The sequence below is a fragment of the Ceratotherium simum genome, chromosome 12, assembly GCF_057802395.1.
Source record: "Ceratotherium simum simum isolate JZ-2026a chromosome 12, ASM5780239v1, whole genome shotgun sequence".
NCBI classification, from domain to species: domain Eukaryota; kingdom Metazoa; phylum Chordata; class Mammalia; order Perissodactyla; family Rhinocerotidae; genus Ceratotherium; species Ceratotherium simum.
This window is the reverse complement of record NC_141911.1, coordinates 68,543,261-68,569,479: the sequence shown is the minus strand read 5'-3', so window position 1 is coordinate 68,569,479 and position 26,219 is coordinate 68,543,261. Positions and strand designations below refer to the sequence as shown.

Below are 26,219 nucleotides of genomic sequence, written 5' to 3'. Positions count from 1 at the left end.
GTCAAGATACAGATTTTTCCAATCATCCCAGAAAGTTCTCTCCTTCAATGAACACTCTCCCAAAGACAGCTACTTTTCTGGTTTTTTTTTTTTACATAGATTAGCTCTCTTAGCTGAGTTTTTAACAAGTAATTTTTATATCCTCTTTTTGCTGAGGAAGATTGGCCCTGGGCTAACATCCGTGCCCATCTTCCTCCACTCTATATGTGGGACACCTGCCACAGCATGGTTTGATAAGCAGTGCGGAGGTGTGCACCCGGGATCCGAACCTGCGAACTCTGGGCCGCCGAAGCAGAGTGCACGGACTTAATCACTATGCCACCAGGCCGGCCCTCTAGAGGGATTTTTAAAGAAATTTTAGAATATTTTAATTTCTTATTGCTGGATGTTGACCCATGGCATATTATTTTTTAGATAAATTAATGTGTGTAATACATCCTTAAACCAAAATGAAATGCAGACTCTCACCATGACCTCTGCTGACCTCGCCACACTCCTCTTTTGCCCCAGTCTCTCTGCTTCACTGTCCTTCAGCCATGCTTCAGACCCTCGACCACATTAAGTTCTTTTCCACCTTAGAGATTGTGCACTGGCTGTTGCCTCTGCTAGAACGCCTTCTCCTTACTCTTCACCTGTCTGGCTTTTTCTCACCAGTCAGAGCTCAGGAAAGCACCCCCTACTCCAGGGATTATGAGTGACCACTCTCCCTAATGTTGCTCACCACTTTCCTGAGTCACTCTCTGTCACTTCCGTGTCTTCTTCTCTGTGGAGCTCTCATCACCCTCCTTATTTATTTATCACTTCCTCGTTGTTATTCCTTCGGCACCTACAATATTGCCTGGCAAATGCATGTGCGTGTGTGTGTTTGTTTCTATGTGTGTATGTGTGGAAGGAAAGGGCTCAATAAATATTTGTGGGATGAATGAGCGATCTAATAACTTAGCCTGGTAGTCCTTATGGTCTACCTTCCTTAGTCGCCGGGAACCCTGAAGGACAAAGTACTCTCCTCACACAAATTATTAATCGATATCCATCAGCGTTTCTTTACTCTTTCTTTCCTTTTTCCTTTTTGCTTTGCTTACTCTTCTAATGAGCAAATGTACAATAATACTATCTTACTGTCATGTGACTACAGATAAAAAGTATATGTTCATTGGTTTTTTGAACAATTCCTCAGAAAAAATATTTCCACTTCGAAATGATGGAAACATGAAACATGAACACTTTAGCTTACACAAGCACACACCTAGTTAAGCTATAAAAGAATGCTACTGTCTCTTTTCAGAAGTGGGCTTTACACCTGGCCAAAGCTTGCTTCACTCAGGAGATGACTCAGAGCACTGCCTTTGCGTGGAAATGCAACTGGGGGTTTTGTCCCTGGTGTAACATAATAGGAAAGAATGTGCCATTGGGGACAGGAGCTGGGGACTCTGGAATGTACTCCTTTACTCTGGGACAGAACACAGCTGCTCACTCTCGCAAAGACAGCTAGAAACAAGCCCTTGAGTTTGGCTTCGTGTTTATCCACTTGTTGCTCCGTGGCTTTGAGAATGATAGCTCATCACTGGATTTATTTTTGCTCTTCTATAGTTCACACATTTTTAGTTATGGCACCAAAATATCTGAATATTTGAAGCAGTCTCCGGATTTTCATTTATTTATTAACCTAAAAATTCTAAGAAAGACTTTGACAACAATTTGATAGTTTTGTGGATGGAGACCCATTTAAGAAATTCAATAGTTACAGTTACTTGGCTGATGTTTACTATGGGAAGAAAAGCACAGGGGCTGTCAGAAGAGGCCACATGTATGTTGTTTGTTTGTGTGTTTGTTTCTAAGGAGCATAGCAGCCACTGATCATGAACCCACAGATGCCAGGAAGTCCTTTCCTTGTTTTGATGAGCCCAACAAAAAGGCAACTTATACAATATCTATCGTCCACCCCAACGAATATAACGCACTTTCAAACATGCCAGTGGAGGTGAGTATTTTTAAATTTTTTGGTTTATGCAGATAGTCTGTTACAATATCAGGTAAATTACCTGATTTGCTGTGAGAGAACCCACCGAATTCTAAAATTAAATGTGCTCTAATAGCTTATTTAGAGGCTTGAAAATACATTTTGACAGTCTCTTTTCTTTGAGTCTGAGAAGTCTTTAACTCAACACATGATAGTCCAGTCCAAAAGCCCCATTGGGTTTTCTAAGCAAGAAGGACTACAGTAGATAGCTGGGCTCTGCTTGACTGAAAGAATGCCCTCGTCTGGGGCCAGCCCGTTGGTGTATCGGTTAAGTGCGTGTGCTCAGCTGCAGCTGCCTGGGGTTCCGATCCCGGGTGTGCACCGACACACCACTTGTCAAGCCATGATGTGGTGGCGTCCCATATGAAGTGGAGGAAGATAGGCACAGACGTTAGCCCAGGGCCAGTCTTCCTCAGCCAAAAAAAAAGAGGAGGATTGGCAACAGATGTTAGCTCAGGGCTGATCTTCCTCACACACACAAAAAAGAATGCCCTCGTCAGGACAAATTAATGGCAAACTAATGGAGTTACAGAGTTAAAAATATTCGAGGGCCTAGTCACTGTTCTTAGTTTTCAGTGGAATATAAACCCAGTTTTTAAGATAACACTACTGCAAAAAATCATCACTTCACTAGTGGAGTGTGGAAGCCAACTCCAGGAACATCGTGTCCGTAGATTTTCTGGTGAACAAGAAGTACTCATTAAATGTTAAAAAAAATAGCCTAGAATAAGTTCTGTCTGTGTAATTATCAACATAAGACTCGTCCCTGCGTTACTGCTCCTCATCCCCATAATGGGTACCTTAAAGTTGAAGTTTATTGTACTTTATACATTTGACATGTGAAAGAGTCAGGCTCATCCTTAGATATAATTGTCGCCTACCTAGTACCAGGAGGACACCCTGCCAAAATGATATCTCCCATCTTTCTGATTCACTATCTGAAATATCATCATAGAAATCATGCCTTTTGATTATAAATATTCCTTGAAAAAGCAAGAACAAAATAAAACAAAGAAAAGCATAAGAGGCTTAAAAAGTAAACTGTCACCAGCCATCCACGCCTCAGTGTGAATTAGTTTATCCACTTGTTTTCTTCTGGTGTCAGGCACCAGAGCAACTGAGTTTTGATTGGAGAAGAAAGAGGAGAGGATAAACTAAGAGTGTGACACAGCCATCCAGAGGACTGGGTCAGGGTAAAATGCTGTCAGACTGTCTTCGCATGGAGGGGGAAAGTGAGAGTGGGAGGGGAAAGAATGCAAACTTTACTATCTTCTGTGTAAGACCTCCTCATCTGACCTTGTCATTTTGCAGAGTGTAATTCTTCACCCTCTACTAGATCCAGGTAACAGTGTTGGAAAAAGGAGAATATCCTGGGTCATTAGGAGATCAAAACTAATACTACTAGGTTTTTAAGAGGCTCCAACAGTCCCATACAAGCACATGCACACACCTGCTTGCCTTGTCAACGATGCATCATTTCTAGTCCAGTCTCCCACCTAATCCGTTTTGAAGTGTCCCACTGTAGTGTGACTTACTGTGTGGCTGCAGGGCATGTGGAAGTGTCTAAACAACGGGTGGCAGGAGCTGGGCAAGTGTTCATGGATGAGGTGTTAGGACTGGTTATTGGCAGTGAGGAGGACAACACTGGCATAGACAGAAAACCAGATCCATGGGGCCGATAGTTGCAGCAAGTAATGAAATCTTTCTTTCCCTCCACGGTCACCAAGACAGGGACTTTAGTGACCAAATCTTGGGTCTTCGATGTAGACAACCAGAGATAGACGCGAAGCCAACATCCTGCTGTGCCTGGTAGAGCTATTGCCCTCCTGCACATAGTCAAATCAGCAAATACCGACTTAGTTCTTCCTGTGTGCAAGGCATTGAGCACCAGCCTACTCTTCATTAAGGGGTCACAGTATCCCCTCAAATGTTATGGTAGGGATTGTGTGTTTAATGTAGAAAGATAAGTAAACTCTTGTCCTGTTAAGTCAGAATTGTATTTCTCCCTGAGAAACCTCATATAGTGTATAGTTCAATCACTTTCACAGTACGAAAAATAAAATGAATTTTCCATTAGGCTTTTCAACATCACCATTTAGGGGTAAAAAGAAATTTTAAGCTTTGACAAAGGACTTCTGATTAGAAAGCCCAGTTTGGAGCAACCATTTGTTTGTCTTGTACATGATTGATCTTTTGAAAAATAAAAGATTGTCTTTTGTTTTCCATAGACAGAAGAGTCAGTGGATGATGAATGGACTCGAACAACTTTCCAGAAGTCTGTCCCCATGAGCACTTACCTCGTGTGCTTCGCTGTACATCAATTTGACTCTGTAGAAAGAATATCAAATCGGGGAGTACCTGTGAGTCCCATTATATTTTTTAAATTTACCACCTATGCATTTGTGATTAATTTTCTACTTTTTTTGAGTAGTTTTTTTTCCCCACACAATAGACTAGAAAAGCCCATTAGTCACCAGAGTCTGTGAGCTAGATGATACACTGAACAATATAGAAAAATAGTATAGTAATCAGAAAGGACTCAGGTGAAAAGTCAACAGTAATAGTATAGTATAGTAATAGTAATGTAATAGTATAGTAAGCAGAGAGGGCACAAGGGAAAAATCAACAAACATACAGACAAACAATGACAGGCATAGCCTTCAATTATTTTAAGAGGAAAATTCACTGTAAATCAAAAGCTAGCTCCTAAGTATATCAGTACAAATATATTAAAATATTCGAGCATGCCCAATTTAGTAAAATGGCTGAGTGTATGTGTTTGGGTGGGGTCCGATGTGGAAACAGAGGTAGATGATTATCCTTCAAGTAACTGAGCACTGAGAAGTTTGTGGCACCATTCCTGTATGTAATTCAAAACAGGATGACAACAAAGTGTCAGAAAGCATTTTTTAACAGTGTAAAAGCATATAAATAAACTTATTTTTTTATCAAGATGACTAATTTAATAATCTTCTTTTGAAAAACCAAATACTTTTACCTACTTATTTTTCTCACTTTGGATGCCCCCATTTTGCTTATGCCCTAAACACTTGCTTACACTATTAGTTAGTCCACCTCTGTGCTACATATTATATATATAAAACCTCATGATCTTTGCAATATAATTTTTTAAGGACGAAATTATCATTCCCACTTTACAGATGAGAGAGTTGAAACTTAGTGAGTTTAAGTAGTTTGCTCAAGATCACCCAGCTGGCAAGTGGTAGAGACTGAAATTCCAAATTCTTTCCAAATACTGTACCCTGCTAAGCCTCCTGAAATGTGATGCTCCGAAAATATCTTTACCACTTCCCCAATCACTGGAGAGGGATGGATTCCTCTATTTCCTGTGAAACTAGCTCCCTGGAAGATCTACTTTAACAATGGTATAGTGGGGTTGATACTGAGATATCCTAAACCTGGGTTTCCAACGCCCTGCCTATCCTGTATCCAAACTATAGCAAATGGAAGATTGTCCACAGACCTTTTCAAAGGGGCTGCATGTTAGGAGGACTCATCCAGCTTTTGTCTTTCCCTTGCCTCATATGTGCTTTGATGTAACCTTCAGTTGTGGTAAAGGGCACTACCAGTGGCTAATAGATAATATTAGGTGTGAAAAAGAAATGCTACTGGAAAGAGAAAGTTGTTTTTTCTGTATTGTGCTAAGTGTTGTCAATGGCACTCCTCTTGCTTAATATAGAGGTGAGAGCTTTAGCTCAGCTTGCTTTCTCTTCCAATCTCATAGCGAACATGGAATTTTGTCTGAAGGTGATTTCTTCATCACCCACACTTCGGTCGCGTGGATGTATTTCATCATATGCAGGTGTTTCTGCACCAATTTTTAAAATTGATGATTATGTTCTGGGCAAGTTTTTCTATTTTGGGTAAAAACACCAAAACAAATCATAAAATCTAAACAATTCACTGGTGATGATGTAGTTTCATAAATAAAGACGATGCAACGAACCATCAACAGGGGACAGTGTACTCGGAGTTATTTCCTACAGTGACAGTGAGACTGAGTTTCCAATATGACTCCATCACCTGGTCCTCTGACCAAGGACACTTATTGGTAAGGTAGCTACACTGGCTGGGAGAGCCGTTAGAGCCTGTACCAGTTAGCTAGCTGAGCTCTAATGACGGACTTTATATAAAGGCTTTGGAATGACATAGGGGAAAATATAGTTTGGCAAAAGATCCCAAAATGTCCTTTAAGTGATAAATATTTCTTAAATGGTTCTTCTATCAAAATTGAGTACATAACATTCTGTCTTAAATCAGTGGAGTTTTCATCATTTGGGTGGGAAATGAAGATAATTAGTGTCATAATTTATTACTTTCTGATCATCCATTTGATAAGATAGGAACAGAAAGCCAGACTCTCTTTGGACACTCCCCAGAGACTCAGGTCTTGGAGAATTCAGTGCAAGGGAGACTGAACTAAGTGCCCCTCCCCCCATGCCGTCTACAGAAGCCAGGCAACCAGAGTTGTCCCCCCTGCAAAACGAGTGGGCTGTTTCCTTGGAAGGTTGAACAGAACCTTACGGGAGAACTTTAAAGCATCTAGTGTGAATGTCAATTCACAGTAAATTCCACTTCTGTGGCATTTGGGAGGTTCCTGCCTGTCTCCCTACCCACTAACTCTAAATTGAAATCTAACTGTTGACACCCAAGCAAAATGCCCACAATACGATTTCCCACTCCGGAGAGAATTACAGGAAAACCAACCTACTGAAATCTACTTAAATGTAACATCAGAGGATACCCACACCAGCCTCACAGTCCTACATTCCTAGAGCTGAGCAGACAACCTAAGGCAAACAGGTGCATGAGGAAAACAAGCAACATAAAAGAGAAAATCCAAGACAAATAAACAGAAAAACACAGTGGAGGTAAACAGTGATAAGTGAGGAAACAAAAGATAAGTCCAAAAAAAATTAAACATTAACACACACACAACCTTTATTACACTCAGAGATTCAAGAAGATATGATCATCATAAAATAAAAACAGAAAGCTCTGAGAAAACAATCAGAAATCATAGTCAGAATTTGAAAACATGATTTCCAAAGCGTGACCTGGCTCTGACCCTCAGGAAACTGTTCCTAATTCCTTCCAAAACCAGAGCCCAGTAAGCCTATGGTTTCAATTCCTGCCCACTGCTTTGTATTTTTTATCGAAATAATGGAGATGCCTGTACTATTTAAAGCCCTAATATGTCCTGTGGGTTTTCCATTTTTATGTTGCATTTGTCATTACGGTATGATCAAAGGGAAATCCTTTGATCCCTTTACTGCACTGTCTTGACCCAAAGTCCCTATATTATTTTTTCAGTTAAAAAATAATGGAGCTAGTGGGGCCGGCCCTGTGCCTTAGCAGTTAAGTGCACTAGCTCTGCTACTAGCAGCCCGGGTTTGGATCCCGGGCGTGCACCCATGCACTGCTTGTCCGGGCATGCTGAGGCAGCATCCCACATACAGCAACTAGAAGGATGTGCAACTATGACATACAACTATCTACTGGGGCTTTGGGGAGAAAAAGGGGAAAAAGAAAAGGTGGAGGATTGGCAATAGATGTTAGCTCAGGGCCGGTCTTCCTCAGCAAAAAAGAGGAGGATTGGCATGGATGTTAGCTCAGGGCTGATCTTCCTCACAAAAAAAACAAAAACAAAAAAGAGCTAGGTAGTTGTTGTGAAATATACCATTTTTAGTAGAAATTTCATGAATCAAAAGACCATTCTTGTATGCTCTGCTTCTAATAGTATTATTCTGGTACATTAATCATCTGCTATTCATAATCAGATTATACTGTACAATCCAAGAATCTATGATACCCTAATTAAACTCTCTTGGGTATGTTCACCCTTCTGGCAAGAGTTCCTTTATATCAATAAACACAGAATCAAGGCCTATGTTCTTCTTAATCGTATACTTGGAGAGAACATAACAGCTATTAGTAGTTGAACTAATCATTACGTTAAAAAGTCCTTGTTGCTCATGAGAAAAAATTAGATTGGAGGGCCCAATCCTAAAAAATTCTTAAGAAAAAGGTGACTGAGTCTGGAAGGTAGCTCAGAAGACTTTTAACTCTGCATATTTCCTTTTTTGAATATTAGCTGCATTACATTTTGATTCAGTCCTGAAAAAGTAGCTTGAAGACTTACTTAGAGTGATTGAGCAACAATTGAAGCCAACCGTTGATGGAAGGATTTTTTACAACTCAGTTGGCAAGAAATCTACTCCTGAGATCTTTTTCAGGTTTAGTGGATTGGTCAAAGGTTTTAAAGTAAATGAAATCACTGAATTCTATCCTAAAAAAACAAAAACAAAAACCCCTGAACAAAAACTGTAGAGAGATTATATGACTTTTAGTCACATGAATTAACTCTTGAGTTATCAATAAAATGTGCTTCTATTGCTCTTGCAAGAGTCATATCATGGGAAACAATATCCCCAATAAGTATGTTATTAACCTGATAGTTCAGCTCAAAGTCTCCCATTGGGATACACTGTAATCCATTTTCAAATCCAGAACAATGTGCATTATAAATATATTTTAAGTTTTTAAAATGATAGGTTTAATACACATACATTATAGAAAATTTGGAAGAGAAAAAGCAAGTAGGAAAAGGAAAATTCCCCATTTTACCACATGTAAAACTGTTTTGACAGTTTTTAGGTTTGTGCTGCCATCTCAGGTACATTGACTCGTGTACTCAATAACTTTGCCAGAAGTTTTAGCTTTGCGTTCATCTTCTAGGAACCAAATTCAGCACAAGTTAAATGGCAAGAGTGTTGCTGTTCCTGAGAGTAAGTTCTAATAGGGCCTTGAGTTTCTTTGGGGCATTTGACCTGTCTTTTGTAAAGAAGGATATGCAAAAAGGAGCAGTTACCTTGTTGGAGATTGTTTCAGCTCTTGGTTTTCATGAGCAGAGGAGGAAGTTGGGAAGAACTGCTCACTAAGAGAATGCTGGTGGAAAGTATTATCCATTTAATTAATTACTCCATTTAATTATACCGTAACCTTATTAATTCCAATAACTCTGTAAAAGAAGTTACCTTGTGCCTTCTTCCAAAAAGTCTTACAGGATAATTCCTGAATAGTTGCACCTAGAATTATGCCTGTGAATGAACCCTCCCTACTTGCCTGGTCTTCTTACTTCTTTCCGTTAGTCCATTGGCAAGATTGATGGAGGGCAGGAAATATGTATGTCACGGAATTTTTTTGATAGACTTTATTTTTTAGAGCAGTTTTAGGTTTTATGCCATGGATTTTAATTTATGCACTCCCCTACAGGGAAGAAGTCTTATTTTTAAAAAGTTTCATTGTTTTAATACTCAGATATATATATATATATATATTTGTGTGTGTGTGTGTGTGTGAGGAAGATCAGCCCTGAGCTAACATTCAATGCCAATCCTCCTCTTTTTTGCTGAAGAAGATTCGCCCTGGGCTAACATCCGTGCCCATCTTCCTTTATTTTGTATGGGATGCCGCCACAGCATGGCTTGACAAGCGGTGCATCAGTGCGCCGGGGGTGCGCACCGGGGATCCGAACCTGCAAACCCTGGGCCGCTGAAGCGGAGTGCGTGCACTTAACAGCTACACCACCTGGACGGCACCTCAGATATATTTTTAAACTTCTTATTTTAATAATTTTAGATTTAGAGAAGAGTTGCAAAGATACAAGAGAGTCCACATGTAACATACATCTAGGCTCCCCCAATGTTAACATCTTGCATAACCATTTATCATACATTCATCAAAACGGAGAAATTAATATTTGTACAAAACTGTTACCTAGCCTTCATTTGGATTTCACAGTTTTTCCACTAATGTGCTTTTTCTGTTCCAAGATCCAATGTGATAACGCTGTATTTAGTCATAGTGTCTCCCTCATTTTGTCCAATCTGTGACATTTTCTCAATCTTTCCTTGTTTTTAATGATCTTGACACTTTTGAAGAGTACTGGTCAGATATTTTGCAGAATGTCCCTCAATTTGGGTTTGTCCGATATTTTCTCTTGATTAGACTGGGCTTTTGGATTTGGGGGAAAAATACCATAGAGGTGAGCTACCCTTCTCATCACATCATACCGGTGGGTACAGGCTCCCAACATGAGTTATTACTGGTGATGCTAACTTTGACCATCTGATTAAGGTGAGGTCTACTGGGTTTCTCCACTGTGAATTACTATTTTTCTTTTCCATACTCTATTTGTTAGAAGCGATCACTAAGTACAGCCCACACTCAAGGGGAAGAGAATAAAGCTTCACATCCTGGAGGGAGGACTATCAAAGAATTTATGAATATGCGTTATAGCCACCTCAGTGATGGATACATGGGGAGAGATCATTCAAGTCTATGTAAATATCCTATTTCTCTTTAACGTTTTGACCACTCCTTGTCCGTAGTCATCAGTGGATCTTGCCTGCAGCAACTCTTGTCATGTTCTGATGGCAATTTTCTACTTCCCTCAGAACTATTTTGACACAGGGTTCTTTTGTTACGTTAAAAAGACATTTTTGCTGTGGCTTTGCTAAGTTTTCAGAATGAGTCTAATTTTATAACATTTTATGATTTTTAAAAATTCATTTCTTTACTGGAAGGGTTATTCTAAATCAAGAGCTCTTAATCTTCCCCAAAGATTAAGAAAAATAATATAAAATTCTATGAGGTAAGTTAAATTTTTTAAACGTTTAAAAAATTCTGCTGCAGTAATAAGAGTCACCAAGCGTCAGACAACTTAAATTTTGACTTAAACGGAAGGGAAGCTGCCGACCCACGCTTCGTATAACCTGAACGCAGTGCTGGGCTTCCTCTCAAGCAGCACTTCCGAGCAGCTGAGCTCTGAACTCAGAGTTCTGAACACGTTTCAACCTGCGAAGCTACACCAGAAAAAGTCCTTAGTCACTCAAACTTCTAACCAAGGTTTTGCATGTTTATAATAATTTATCTATGTGTAAGGGGCAAGCTGAGATTTAGGAAAAATAATCACATTCCTGTGATAAGGCAGTCACAAACACAACTTGAAAAGCTCCAGCATATCACTGTTCCTTTCTACCCAGTGTTCCTCTCCCTCCACCTACTTTCTGTCTGCTGCTGGAAGAACATTGAGGAGAACGTAAACTTGTAAAATTAATCACGTCAATGGCATATTCAGTAATACCAACTATGTACCTTAAATATGCATTTATAGGATTAAAAACAATATAGAATTCTTTTTTCTTTCTCATTCTGCTACTTCAGTATTGATAATGAAACAGGTCCCTTCAATCAGATTGTTTCATCAGTCTTTATTGAGCCCCTACTGTGTGCACAAGGAGGATGCTGAGCCCTGAAGGCAGTGAAATGTGCTAGGATACCTGTACTTCAATTGAGATGTGAAACAGAGTTGGCCACCACTGTCCAGTGTCACCCAAGTGTGTCTTGCAGTCTTTGCTGGTCATAACATCCATTTGAGTGACAAAGATCTCGCCTTCTGTTTTAGGGGCCCTGCCAGGGTCCTGGGCCATTTAAAGGGGTGTGTCTATTTGGAGCATTCAGAGGAGACTCTGTAAAAAAAACCTCAAGAGATGAACAGGTGCTAATTCTGCTGGATGATCAGCAGTGGAAAGGCAGGCTATTGTCGATAGGTGGAGTGACCTATAGGTCGATTTTATCATCTATAGAATATAAATAATAGAGAAGGTGTTACTAATTGTGCTGGGACAAGAGGTGTAAACAGGTAAGCAACAGACGTACACTCTTGGGACATTCCTGGGCAAACCCAGATGTATGGTCACCCTTATCAATAGAAGATGCTCAGCAGACAAGGACAGTAAGGACGGGGACCCAGGGGACTGCTGACCTGCTGTGCTCCTGGCTGGTGGGGAGGACCCTGCAGGCACTGGCCTGGCTTCTGACCAGGGTGATGGTGGCAGCGGTGGCTAGCAGTCAGTTCCAGCCGATTCCTTTCTGTTCACGTGGTCTTTCCAAGGGCAGTGCCTTCATCCCAGACCCTGACACACCCTTCCAGAGTCTTGCCCCATCACCCTTACTGCCCTCTCCTGGCCCAGGTGACTTTCATCTAGGTTTTTTGGGACAGAGCTGTCTGGGTCTCCCTCTGTTCTTTCCAATCTATTGTTACAGCATAGACTCTGTGATTTGCTTTTTGCTTGGCCTTCTGTTTTTATTGCTGAAAGCCTTTCCAACTAGGATCTTGCAAATCAAAAGATTTTGACTTTCAAATTTATTATGTGGGCATGAAAAGCGTATTTTGGAAGTCAAAAACTTAACTTTTACTTGTTTTCCTCTGCATTCTCCTAATGTTCCTAATGGTAATATGGATACCACAATGTGGAGATCACTCACATATAAGGAAGTGCAGACAAAGAAAATCACAGAGGTTAATAATTCAATGTAATATTTCTAATGATACTAATGTTCTCGATGGGACACATAGAACTCTTATGTGTCAAGCACGGTTTATGCACTAGCTTCCTGAACGCTCACGATGACTCGGTGAGACATGTGCGGCTGTTGTCTCTATTTGGCTGCTAGGGCAAGTCAGGTTTCAGTCTTAGGAACGGAGAGAAGAGGCAAGACGATATAGTGAGCAAACTTTGTACTGAACTCGAGCGTCAGTGCTGCCTTAGACTTCATTTATCTTGTGTATACAGTGAAGAAGCTTATTTTTAAAACTCTTCAAACTCTGAAATTCTAAATCGAGGTCTACAATCCTTATCTAAAACCCTTGTATCTAGTTGTATGTTAAAATTCATAAATTTTCAGACTTGTGAAAAGTAATATGCTACAAATACTGTATATTATTGAGTAACCACAGAGAGATCCGGGGCAGCACCTTATAACCAAACAGTAACATTTCTGCAGCAATATTTTTTGTAGCAAAAAAAATAAAGATTATAAAAACCCTCCTATCAGTTCAGGTCAGGTGATACTGCTAAATTAGTTTGCTTTAAACATATAAAAAGTTTTCTATATTCAGAGCTCTTTGGATTTTATAATTGTGGAAACTGGACTCGCGAAATGATTGGGGTAAAGTTATCATCAGTGATGCAAGCTATTCTATTCTATTATCATGTACAACAGTGCCAGATTCATAGAATTGATGTGTAGAGTGAGACATTGCATGGAAAGAGCATATCACATTACCTGGAAATTTTTAAATCCTCAGTAAGACTACTAGTTAATCATAATGATTGTATTGCTGGGCTTTCTACTTGGTTTTGGTTTCAGAGTCATAACAATCATTGGACTTACAGAGAATACCTGGTTTCACTAGGCTGTTCTAAGGGAGGATGATCTGGTGGATCTAGTCATTTTTGTCAAAAGGATGCACAAAGGGAGTGACAGCAACCAACCAGGAAGCAATTCTCCTGGACTTAAATCCCATCTCTCAAATTCCCAGAGACGTTTGAATGAAAGGATAATATTAAGAACTCCAAACTCTCCTTTATGGCGGGTTCCAATATGATAAGAGAAAAGCAACGACAACAACGATCAAGCAGATGCATCCCGCCCTCCAAAAGCACAATCAGCAGAATACAGGCTTTAGGAAACACAGACATTTACAGCTGACACTAGCTCAGTAGATGCAGTGTGACTCATAGTATCCAACAGTGGTATATCGAGGTAATTTAATTTGTTTAGGGAACTTACTGTTTTTAAAAACTAAATATAAGCCTACCAGGTAGGTTCTTGAAGCTTTGAAAATTTCATATTTATACTCAAAGTTTATATACAAAGTTATAAAGCTTACATATAAACTTTATATTTAACCTTTAATAGAGTCCTTGAATAATAAAGGCGTATATGACTCTCGTAGAAGAAAAGAAGGAGAAAGAATATGCATGCGTATCTCCCTCCTCGCTCCATGCCATTCCAATATGGCTAGTCGTGTGCTTAAAAAAAAGTCAGCTCAGTAAAGCAAGCATATAAACTAAAAAGATGCCAATTATTATTAAAAAGTGATAAATCAGGGGTAATTCACTGAACTTTGTCATAGACAGAAGTGCCCAAGCTCAGCAGATGATGGAGAAGCGTTAGAACCTCTGCCAAAGCTCACGGGAAGGAGAGAGGGATGCAGTGGGAGCCCACGCTGAAGACGAGGTCAGGGAGCAGGAAAGGCTGGGCAGAGGACCAGGGAAGGTGCCAGCAGAGGGGAGGATGCTTTTTTAAATCACCAAATCCAAATATCACAGATGTTCTGCTATTAAATGGATGCCACATAGACTATTTTGAAGCTTCAAATGACAGACAATGTTGACACATTGGTAGAGTCTTTAGAGTAAAAGTATATTTGCGATGTATGGCAGATAGGGCACGCTCGTAGATGTGCTTTGGCTGATTATGTTACAAGATAACTGGGCTGTATCTATATATTTTGTGATTGCTTAGCTCAATTGATCAAAGAAATGGTCATAAAATATGATCTATGACCCTTATTTTGAAGGGTCATCGATCACAGATAATGTGAGACTGTCAAGACAGAACATACTTCTGTGGGGTTGAGTTTCTCAGAAACAAAAGAGGAAGGGATTACTTTTATTTTGATTGAATTTACATTAACATCAATCTTATTTAACGGCGCTGCATTCCTGTTGTTGCCAACAACAGAAATATGGAGAATAAGAAAAACCAGATTATATAGTCTCGGAAGCATTCTGCTTAAAGAGAGTCAGCCTACTGGCATGGGAAATGAGAAGATATGGGCAGAACGAGCACACAGAGCCTTTCTCCTCCCCATAGCTCCACAGAGGACGGGAACACTGTTCTCTCTTCTTCCTCTTTCTCAACCCTCTTTCACACAACCTTCTTTCCAGACATTGTATGCAGCACAAAAGTACAGAGTGTGTAGACAACAGTGGAGTGAGTTAGGAGGAACTGCCCTTCCTGAAGTTTTTAACGGTAGAGAACAGATGTGGTAGAAATTCTGGGGGAGTCTTGGCACACTAATTAGTTCACAGATGAAAAACGGCGAGAATCTCAGTTTACAACGTGGCAGTCCCCTGCGAACATGGCAGTTTTCATTTCAGATGGGCAATTTTCTTTGCTCTGTTCAGTGGCCACCAACTGGGTACTCAGTTTCACTTAACTTCTTGAAAAATGCATGTCGTTGTCCCCCAAGAGGGCAGGAGGACAGTGAGGAAATGTATCACCGCTTCTGGCAAGTAACAAAAATAAAAAACAAAAACCTCAAAGAATGTGGGAATGATCATTGAGTGAGCTGTGTTGCCTTTGGAGAGGAAGATGAACACATCTTCACTTATGCAAATAAAGCAAGAACGTCAGTTACACAGTGGCTGTGAGAACAATGACCCCGCGCTGGTCCTTGAAGGGATGCTCTTTCAGAACCCGTCATTTAAATTACTGGATCGTTCCACTGTTTCTCACTTCTAAGAAAAGATGGCTCAGGATGGGTGCCTAAATGAATACCAAAACTAGCAATGCATTTGGAATAATAAAAGGGGAAAATAGGCATAATTTCTCTTCCTTCTTTCCTTTTATTTTAATGATGAGTCATCGGTTCCCGTTAGGTAGATGGGCTTGAACTTGTCAGATGACTGCCTCTTTTGCTTTACTTGAGGATTTTGAATCAGGTGTTAAATTCAACAAGTATATTTCATTTGAATTCCTCACAAACTTTTTTTTAAAAAACACTCATTGTTTAGAACAGTTTTAGGTTTACAACTAAATTGAGGGGAAGATACAAAGATTTCACATATACCTTATTATCCCACACACACATAGCCTCCCCCATTATCAATATCACTCCCCCAAATAGTATGTTTTTTTAGCCAAGGATGAACCTACATTGACACATCAAAATACTCCAGGGTTTACCTTAGGGTTCACACACAGTGTTGTATATTTTATGGGTTTAGACAAATGTATAATGGCATATATCCATCATTATAATATATAGAGTATTTTCACCACCCTAAAAAAATCCTCTAAGCTCTGCCTTTTCATCTCTTCCCTCCCCAACCCCATCCTTGGTAACCACTGAAATTTTTACTGTCTCCATAGTTTTGCCGCTTCCAGAATATCATATAGTTGGGATCATACAGTATGTAGCCTTTTCAGATTGGCTTCTTTCACTTAGTAATATGCATTTTAGGTTCTTCCATGTCTCTTCATGGCTTGATAGCTCATTTCTTTTTAGCACTAGATAATACTCCAATGTCTGGATGTATCACCATTTATTTATCTATTCATCTACTGAAGGACATCTTGGTTGCTTTCAAGTTTTGGCAATTATAGGTAAGCTGCTATAAACATCTGTTTGCAGGTATTTGTGTGGACATGTTTTAAACTCCTTTGGGTAAATACCAAGGAGCATGATTGCTGGAAGGTATGGTAAGAATATGTTTCTTTTGTAAGAAACCGCCAAACTGTCTTCCAGAGTGGCTGTACCATTTTGCATTTCCACCAGCAATGTATGAGAGTTCCCATCAATCCACATCCTCACCAGCATCTGGTGTTGTCAATGTTCTGGATTTTGGCATTCTAGAAGGTATGTAGTGGTATCTCGTTGTTTTAATTTGCATCTCCTTGGTGACATATGATGTGGAGTATCTTTTCATATACTTATTTGCCATCTGTACATCTTTGGTGAGGTGTCTGTTAAGGTCTTTGGCCCATTTTTTAATTTAGTTGCTTGTTTTCTTCTTGTTGAGTTTTAAGAGTTCTTTGTATATTTTGGATAACTGTCCTTTATCAGATATGTCTCGGCAAATATTTTCTCTAGTCTGTGGCTTTCTTCTTATTCTCTTGACATTGTCTTTCACAGAGCAGAAGTTTTTAATGAAGTCCAGCTTATCAATTATTTCTTTCATGGATCATGCCTTTGGTGTTTTATCTAAGAAGTCATCTTCATATCCAAGATCACCTAGGTTTTCTTCTATGTTATCTTCAAGGAGTTTTATAGTTTTGCATTTGACATTTAGGTTTGTGATCTATTCTGAGTTAATTTTTGTGAAGGGTGTAAGGTCTGTGTCTAGATTCATTTTTTTGCGTGTGGATGTTCAGTTGATCCAGCACCATTTGTTAAAAAGACTGTCGTTGCTCCATTGTATTGTCTTTGTTCCTTTGTCAAAGATCAGTTGACTATATTTATGTGGGTCTATTTCTGGGCTCTCTATTGTGTTGTATTGCTCTATTTGCTTATTCTTTTGCTAATACCACAGTCTTGATTACTGTAGCTTCATAGTAAGTTGTGAAGTCAGGTAGTGTCAGTCCTCCAACTTTGTTATTTTCCTTCAATATTATGTTGGCTCTTCTGGTTATACATGCTTAGAATTGGGGTGGGGAGGAGTCCATACTTGGTTTGATTTATAAGTTATGTCCCAGGGGCACAAAATAATATCCCAAAGACTTAGAGACTTGATGTAGCTTATCAAGATGCCTCTCTCTCAGGAAAATTTGAATAATTGTATTCTAGACTCTGGGAATAGAACAGTTAAAATATCAAAAGGGTAATATGGATAGCAATGGAGAGAATAGCACAAGTGGAAAACATATATCTAATGGCTTTTTAGATGAGAAAAATCACATGATTCGTTTCCTTAAAGGGAAATTACACAGAGATAGATGGTAGATGATAGATAGATACATAGACACATAGATATTGAACAGACAATATATATTCTAAATAGAAAAAAGTAATAATATTTTAAAAATATATTGGACACTGTTCCAACCATTGTGTCTTACATTATTTCTAGTCATTGAAATCACTCAGTGAGTTATGCAGTATTATTTTCCTTTACACAGGAGTCTCAGAGATGTGAAGTGATTTGTCCAAGACCACACAGAACTGAAATGCAAATTAGACTTATGTGGTTCCAAAGCCCACCTTCTTTCCATTGTGTCATATTTCATAGTTTTTGTGTTTTATCAAAGAATAATTTTCACTTAATGTTTGTGTTTTGTTTCATAGCTCACTATATATGTCCAGCCAGAGCAAAAGCATACAGCTGAATATGCTGCAAACATAACTAAAATTGTGTTTGATTATTTTGAAGAATACTTTGCTATGAATTATTCTCTTCCTAAATTAGGTGAGAATCATTTTTTATTTTCTTATTTTTAATATTGTGTTTATTTTCACCTAAGTTAACTCAGTTCTTCCATTTTATCATCCTTGGTTAACAGTCATCCCTAAGTCTTTTTGTTATATGCTGACAATATGTGTTCAACACTTACTAGATGCTGAAAGATCCATTCCGGATTCTTCCAAGAATAATGTCTACACTCTGTTCTTAACCTGACTAATGTATAGTCCTTTATTTCCAAATAAAGATTAAAGTCTGTGCACATAACTGTAGTCATTGATAATGAGGGAGCCAGAAATAGCAACCTAGATCAGTTGTTTTCCCAATACCCATCCCAATAGCTTACACTCCCTCCCTACCATCAATGAGTTGGGAAGTAATAGGGATCAATGATGCTGTCAGAGTCCCATGTGCTTCCATCTTTCCAGTGTTGTACAAGACTAATTCGAGATTCTCCAGCAGTTAAAATGAGACATCGAGCTCCTTCCATAAATATTTTTTTCTAATATGGGGGCATATTTTATTTTTAAAATAAAGTAGGGCTATAATCAAAATGGTGTGGATACAACACTTCTTTCAATAGCAGAAATGCTTTTTTTTTTTCTTTTTTTTGGTGAGGAAGATTAGCCCTGAGCTAACATCTGTCACCAATCCTCCTTCTTTTTGCTGAGGAAGACTGGCCCTGGGCTAACATCTGTGCCCATCTTCCTCCACTTTATATGGGACGCTGCCACAGCATGGCTTGACAAGCGGTGTGTCAGTGCACGCCCGGGATCTGAAGCTGCGAACCCCGGGCCGCAGCAGTGGAGCATGCACACTCAACCCCTATGCCGCCGGGCTGCCTCCAGAAATGCTTTCTTAGTGAGCTTGAGTGCTATTAGGAAAGACTTGAAGTGTAACACCCAGGTAGGTGTCTGTAGGGATGAAATGAAGGCAACAAGAAAACAAAACAACCAACAACTGACTTCTCTATTTCCTTCTCTGCCCTTGCTTGGATAAACTATCCATGCAAAGCAACTGGAAGGCCGAATTCTCTACCGCGGAATGGCTCTGTGCTTGTGGCTCCCAGCAAGTTTGTAGATGCCCCATTTCTCTTCAGTGGCAGTGGTTCCACTTTTTTGATTGCTAAACAACTGCAGGAAGAGAAACAACTTTTCATCAAAATCAGAATAACATTTAATAAAATGTTAAGCACATCAATTTAAAAGCCTTTTTTCTCTTTATCTCACTTGTATCACCCAAGATAACCTGGGAAGTGAAAATCTCACAAATTTCTCTCTCTTTTCTCTTCTTCTCTTCCTTCCTCCCTCTCTCCTATTACTTCTTCTTCATATTTTATATGCATTATCAACCCCTTCAGAATTGATTCCATCTCAGACTTTCCTTAGAAATGACTTAGGCATTGATTATACCCCCTAAAGTTAAATACACTGAAGTTAGTTAATTATAATGTCAATACTCACCAAAGAAACGAGTTTATTTCAAAGATTAGGTGCACATTATACTCCATAACATTACGGAAAATATTGGCCCTTGGGGGGAATACTTCTCCACCCTTTAATTGGTATTCTTGTGACAAAATAACTAAACTTAAGAATGAAGATAACACAAAAAGGAAGCTACTGCTGTAATCATGACCTCCATTTAAGATATATCCGTTTTCATTCTTTTATACAAAGCTTTAAGAATCTTTATTTTAACCAGAAAGAAAGGACTTTTTCTTATACGTTAGGTGAAAATCTTATTTTCATTTATATGCCTCATTTAAATTAGATGTAATAAAGAAATTACATTCTTCTTATAGTTCATTAACTGAAGAAGCTGTATTCTGTCCACTAATCAAGCTGAGCTTCTTCTGTTTGGGGATTTAAAACAGAACTGATCAACACTGCTTCCTGTCAGGTAGCACGACTAAGATCATTGGCCCCAGCAAAAACCAGGCATCGAAAGTCCTGGTAGAATCCAACATTTTAGACCTGGAAGGGAATTTAGAGAGAATATAGTCAATTCCATGTTTATCCACCTAATTGAATACATATGAGTAGATGGTAAGCTATTCCATTAGTAGGGAATCAGGTTGACCTCAAATTGTACAGAATTAGGAAAAAACTGGAATTTTATATTCTCTAATATTCTGTATTCTTGGATAGAAATATATTTTCTCTGCACTTAGAAGCTCTATACTCCTCATTTGAAAACTTCATTCTCTTATTCCTGACAGCTGATTCCCCAAAACAGATGATCTGTATTACTTAAGTGAAAATCATGAAAAAAAAAAGCTAATAAAAATGAAGTACAGAGAGGAGCAAAAGACATAAACTTATAGAGGACTTGAAAAGAGCATTGCTGTGTGTGTGTTCTTCTTTAGAAGAATAAAAGACACATTGATATCTGGAGCCAACAGGAAAAGTTCCATGGAAATTTTGAGTGCATTAAGACTGAAAAGTTTTCACAAATAGATTATTGTTTTTCACTGCAAGAATTATTTTTAGCCTTTTTAGAAAACATTCATTCAAAGAACTTAATTTGGTAAGAAATGTTATGAACAAACAGAAAGAATGCATTTCTCACTGGACTCTTTCTTTTCCATAGATCAAATCGCTATTCCTGATTTTGGTACTGGGGCTATGGAGAACTGGGGCCTCATCACTTACAGAGAAACCAACCTGCTGTATGACCCTGAGGAATCAGCCTCCTCAAACCAGCAGAGGGTGGCCAGTGTGGTCACCCATGAACTTGTTCATCAGGTACAGCATCTTAGCATCAATTAGCTTATTTTGACAAGTGGCTTAAGACCACAGGAATAGTTGAAATTAATTATAACTTAGCAAATCAATAGCCAACTCAGAAAATCCTGCTTGAAAGTCTTCCGTAGTGCTAATAAACATTTTACCATAAAGAAACTTTTAAGACCCCTTGTTTTGCCTGTAGTAAATATACAGGAGGCCTTCCTATAACTTTAAATAGTGTCAGTAATACCTAAATAAAGGCAAAAAACTAAGGAGAATTTGATGTCATTGGAAAACCCGCGAGAAATAAAGCAGGAAATAAATGCTAAATACAATGCCTGCCACTTCCGTGTCAAGTGACAAAATTTACATGAACAAATGAATGTGCTGAAACTTTCTAGGCCTCTCTACCAAAGGCGTAAGAATTTAACTATCTCTTTATTGCTTATAATTTCAGTGGTTTGGAAATATTGTGACCATGGACTGGTGGGAAGACTTGTGGCTCAATGAGGGATTTGCTTCCTTCTTTGAGTTCCTGGGAGTGAACCATGCAGAAGGAGATTGGGAAATGGTGAGCCCTGGACACTCCAGCTCTAAGTCTCTGTTTTCCTCATGCAAAACAGGCTGCACTGAAGTGTGCCTTGCTAAGAGCCTATGCCCACGCCCTGGAGGGCCACTGACCACCACGATCTGAGGATATCCTTGATAGAGTCACTCAAGAACACGTGTCAAGGCAGGAAAAAGAATAGCCAGCTTAGACAATGCCAACTCTGTGTCCAAGAAAGTATCTGGAGCACTAGCCCTTTGACAAATGTCTAAGACTAGTTTTGCAAATGACTTATTTTACACAGGTTGCTGAAATAGTGTGTTAAAGAGATAAGAGCATAAACTTAGTAGTGAGACTCAAGTTCACATCCTGGACACATCATTTCTTAGATGCATTACGGGGAATGTGACCTCATATTACGGGATATGTAAATGACCGAGCAAGTTACATATCCTCTCTGAGTCAGAGCTCCCCTCTATGAAAGAAGAACTTTGTTCTCTATCTTGTAGGCTCAGAAACTCCCAAAACATATGTGTAGTTACCATTACCATTTTGTGAGTCCCTGAGGGGCCTGGAACAGATGCTTCTGTGAACTCTACAGAGATCTTATTCCAAAAAGCTAGATCTGTTTTTATTTATATTTAGATGGTGTAGGTATTCGTATCTGTCTGTGTATATGAAAGCGTGAGTGTGTAGAAGGGTGCAAGTAGCAAATGACAGGAGGTTGTGTACCATGTAGACTACTGGCCTCTACTAGGTAGAAGAAGAAGACAATGTTGAAAGCTTGAAGCCCTTGCATTTCCACATCTGCTGTACAAAGTGTACAGCTAGCTTGCAACCATTGCTTCTTTAAAAACTTAATCTACATCGAGGATTTTTGACCATGGAACTACTGACATTTTGGGCAGATAGTTCTTTATTGTGGGGGGTTGTTCTGCATATTGTAGGATATTTAGCAGCATCCCAGGTGTATATCTACTAGATGCCAGTAACCTACCTGTGCCAGATGTCAAACCAAAAATGTCCCCACATATTTCCAGATGTCACCTGGGGGACAAAATTTCCCCTAGTTGAGAACCACTCATCTATGTTGAAAATTGCTGATTTCATAATTTATTGAAATTAAACTATATAAATGAAAAATTATTTTGTCCTTTATTTTCTATAAAGTAATCTGATGCCCTTATTATATCAAGATGTTATAAAAAATTATAACATTACATTGTATATATAATATATATTTAACATTTTAGTATTCCAATTTCAGTGTTTCAAAAACACCAATTAAATTCCAGAAGAATTTAGTATGCAGCTCTTAAATGAAATTTAATCACATGATCCAACTCATTCATTCATTCTTCATTCAGTGAACACTATAGAAGACCCAAAACTGGATAAAACACATGTCCTGCCCTTAAAGAGTCCCCAGTTCAGGGTCTGGTGGGTGGAGGGGACAAATAAATAAAGATACATTCTAAGAGAGCTTGAGAAGTACCACAACGGTGGAGCCTCTTTTACAGTGAAAATCTGATGCCCAGGCAGGGAATATAACTTGCCACTGTCATACAGACAACTTGTAGCACAACCAAGACTAGAGTCAGATCTCCTGACACGGAGCACAGGATTCCTTCTACTTACCTAAACGTTTTAGGAGTAAAAAATTAAAATCCAGGTCAAAATTGCCTTGATTGGCAGTCATCACTTGACAATAGCACCTCGCCTATTATAAACTGAAATCACAAAATTGGAAAATGTCAACTAACATAGCATGCTTGTTTTTTGGAAATATTTTTAATTAAGATCAAGAAAGCTTTTGATTTTTTTAATTAGCAGTGATTTAATGGAGTTAGATTTCAGAATCTAATTGATTAAGAATCAAAATCATAATAGCAGCCTATGTGTTAGGTTTCCATCCTCTGCCGGGTACCATGCCAAATGCTTACCAGGCATTATCTCCTTGAATCCTCCGCCTGGTTCTAAAAAGTAGATGCCGTCGTTACCCCTATTTAATGGGGGAGGGAACTTGCTTCAACTTACATATCTGGAAAGTGGAAAAACTGAGCTTGAACCAAGGAAGTCCCACCTTGGAACTAGCTTTCCTAACCACTCTTATTTTGCTGAGAAAACCTAGGACCGGAATGAGAAGGTGATTATTAGAACTAAAGCAAAAGCTAATCATCTTCAATTAATTATGAATCATCCAAATTCCAATGATTAGTTGATGGGGGAAAAAAAAAACCTGAACATCAATTTTTGGCAAATCAATGTGCTTCCTCACTAATTCTCAGAACAAATCTGTGAGGTGATGCCGTCATTCCCACTGCGCAGATATGGAAACAGGGCTTGCAAAGTTAGCATGTGTCCAAAAGTCACGCGCAAGTAGCAGACACAGAATTCACAAGCTTGTGTCTTCCTGGCCTGTCACAGAGGGACGAAATCAAAGGAGTTATAAATAGGAGACAGGAATGGAATCAGTGCTGACCAATCAGTGCAAAATATGATTAGTTTGACCACCTAATGCTGGTTTTAAATAATTTGAGTCATTTATATTTATTTTCCCCAGTTTGTATTATATAAATGATATTTTGAAATATGAAGCAGGATAAAGGAAGTGCTATATTTCTTTGGTTCGTTCTGCTGTTTCAGCTTGACCAGATATTAATTGAAGATGTGATACCTGTTCACGAGGATGATTCTTTGATATCTTCACACCCAATTGTTGTCACCGTGGAAACTCCTGCTGAAATAACATCTGTTTTTGATGGAATATCCTATAGCAAGGTGGGGAAAATATGACATTGTTTTGAATGTCTTGCTGTTTAGTGGCTTTTCTTTTAGTAAATGCCTACAAACGGTAAGAATGGTTAGACTATGCTAACAGGCTTTAGGAAACAGTGTAGAACTTGTTTCGAGTGTTGAATATTCAATAGTTTGTGCTCTTCAGTGGAATTGATCTGTGCTGGTCATTGTCACAGGATTTTGAATCAGATTTTTAAAAATTTCTCTTTCCATTGTTGGTTATTAACAGCTCTCATTCTGATAATTGAAAATTTACCCTTAAAGCATCAAATTTTAAATTGTTTTATTTGTTTTTTAAATAGATGTTTATTTATTTATTCTTTTGTGAGGAAGATCAGCCCTGAGCTAACATCCATGCTAATCCTCCTCTTTTTGCTGAGGAAGACCGGCTCTGAGCTAACATCTATTGCCAATCCTCCTCCTTTTTTTTTCCCCCAAAGCCCCAGTAGATAGTTGTATGTCATAGCTGCACATCCTTATAGTTGCTCTATGTGGGACGCAGCCTCAGCATGGCTGGAGAAGTGGTGCGTCGGTGCGTGCCCAGGATCCGAACCCGGGCTGCCCGTAGGGGAGTGCCCGCACTTAACCGCTAAGCCACGGGGCCGGCCCTGTTTTTTTTAAAAGACAGTAAATCTTCTTTTCCTGCCCATGTGAGCAACGAGAAATGCCATATATGGGGACACTTCTAGTAGAATTCTTTAGTGCTTCAATAAGCATTTAAATCCAACTCAGTTTGAAGGAATTAGTTTTATCCATCTTTAAATAGGATTTAAAGATGACTTTGTTAGCTGTTGTAAAGGGGGCATTTTTATACATTATAATTTTATGAAAAGTTCCTGAAAATTTATAGTGACCCAAAGTTTTGTTACCCATTTTCTCCCACAGCATCTCCTATAGCGTCTCCTTTATACATATCCCACTTTTTGTGCACATGATTTAGTCATATCCCACTCAGTCTCTCCTGGGTTACCCATTGTGTTAAGTTGCTCTAAAGCCACTGCAAACTAATACACACATTTTGTTATTCTGGGTGATACCTAAAGTTTTATTTAAGACGATATTATAATTATTTAATACTAGATCAAATTGGCTTGAGTAAAAAAAGCCCCCTATACATTAACATTTGAAATTTACAGCATCATATTTTTGGTTTTTCCCTCTTATATTAGTCCCATGGCATCTTTTCAGGCTTCTTTTATTCATTTTTCCTTCACATTGTTAATGATTCCTTTTGATCTTTCTGTTAAAATGAAACTTTCTAACCCACTGATAGAATATTCTAATAATTCACATGAAGAAGTTTTTATTTATTGAATCAGTTTCTTCCTAAGTCCTAGATATCCCATGGGTTTAAGATATTAGGTTAGAAATGAATAAATGTTTCTAAGACTTTCTACTAGGTACAAAAATAACTTATAGTACTTAATAAATTACAGTAAAAACTACTAACAAATGTTTTTCTGGTCAGTTACTTGAAAATTGATTTAAAATTTTATAAATAGGGCATTTTAGTACTAATCTTACATTATGTGAAAAGAACGTAAAGAACAGAGGTGTTCATCAGATTCTTCAGAGTAAAGAAAACCAAATGAGATAAGCCACTTTTGAAGAGAAGGACTTTATACCTGAATGATATATCTATTTATATTAAACTATTTGACCAGATAATTCCCCAACTATCTACTTCCCTCTGTGAAACATAATTCTTTTTTCTCCAAGTATTGAAATATATTTCATAAGTAGCCAGAATTTTATCCTGAAACCACTTTCCTTGTTGATCAAAGAACGTGATTTTTCTAAAACTTTCTCTGTTTCTCTTTCATTAGGAAAGCTCCATCTGCTGGTTCATTTGGTGAAGTGCAATAATGATTTGAACCTCATCACTGAGATGATGACCATTTTATCAATTTCTCTTTACCTTTTAGTTGTTTTAGAAGCATAGATACAGGGGGGTATTCTATAAAATACCATAGAAGTGGTATTTTTATACTAAAACCATAGAGCTAGAACCATGCAATTTAGTGGAATCACCTTGAAGATATCTCACAAATATGATCATGACATAC

General features: G+C 38.6%; 1 protein-coding gene across 1 annotated transcript in view; it reads left to right on the top strand.

Annotated features, from left to right (window-relative positions):
• The window catches only part of ENPEP (glutamyl aminopeptidase), a 79,227-nt gene that overhangs the window by 10,237 nt on the left and 42,771 nt on the right, over positions 1-26,219 (top strand). Inside the window, exons 2-7 of the mRNA XM_004426578.3 lie at positions 1,840-1,981; positions 4,249-4,380; positions 17,964-18,084; positions 20,671-20,825; positions 21,265-21,378; positions 24,001-24,135. Coding sequence (XP_004426635.1) covers positions 1,840-1,981; positions 4,249-4,380; positions 17,964-18,084; positions 20,671-20,825; positions 21,265-21,378; positions 24,001-24,135 — 799 coding nt within the window. The remainder of the gene's footprint in view (positions 1-1,839; positions 1,982-4,248; positions 4,381-17,963; positions 18,085-20,670; positions 20,826-21,264; positions 21,379-24,000; positions 24,136-26,219) is intronic.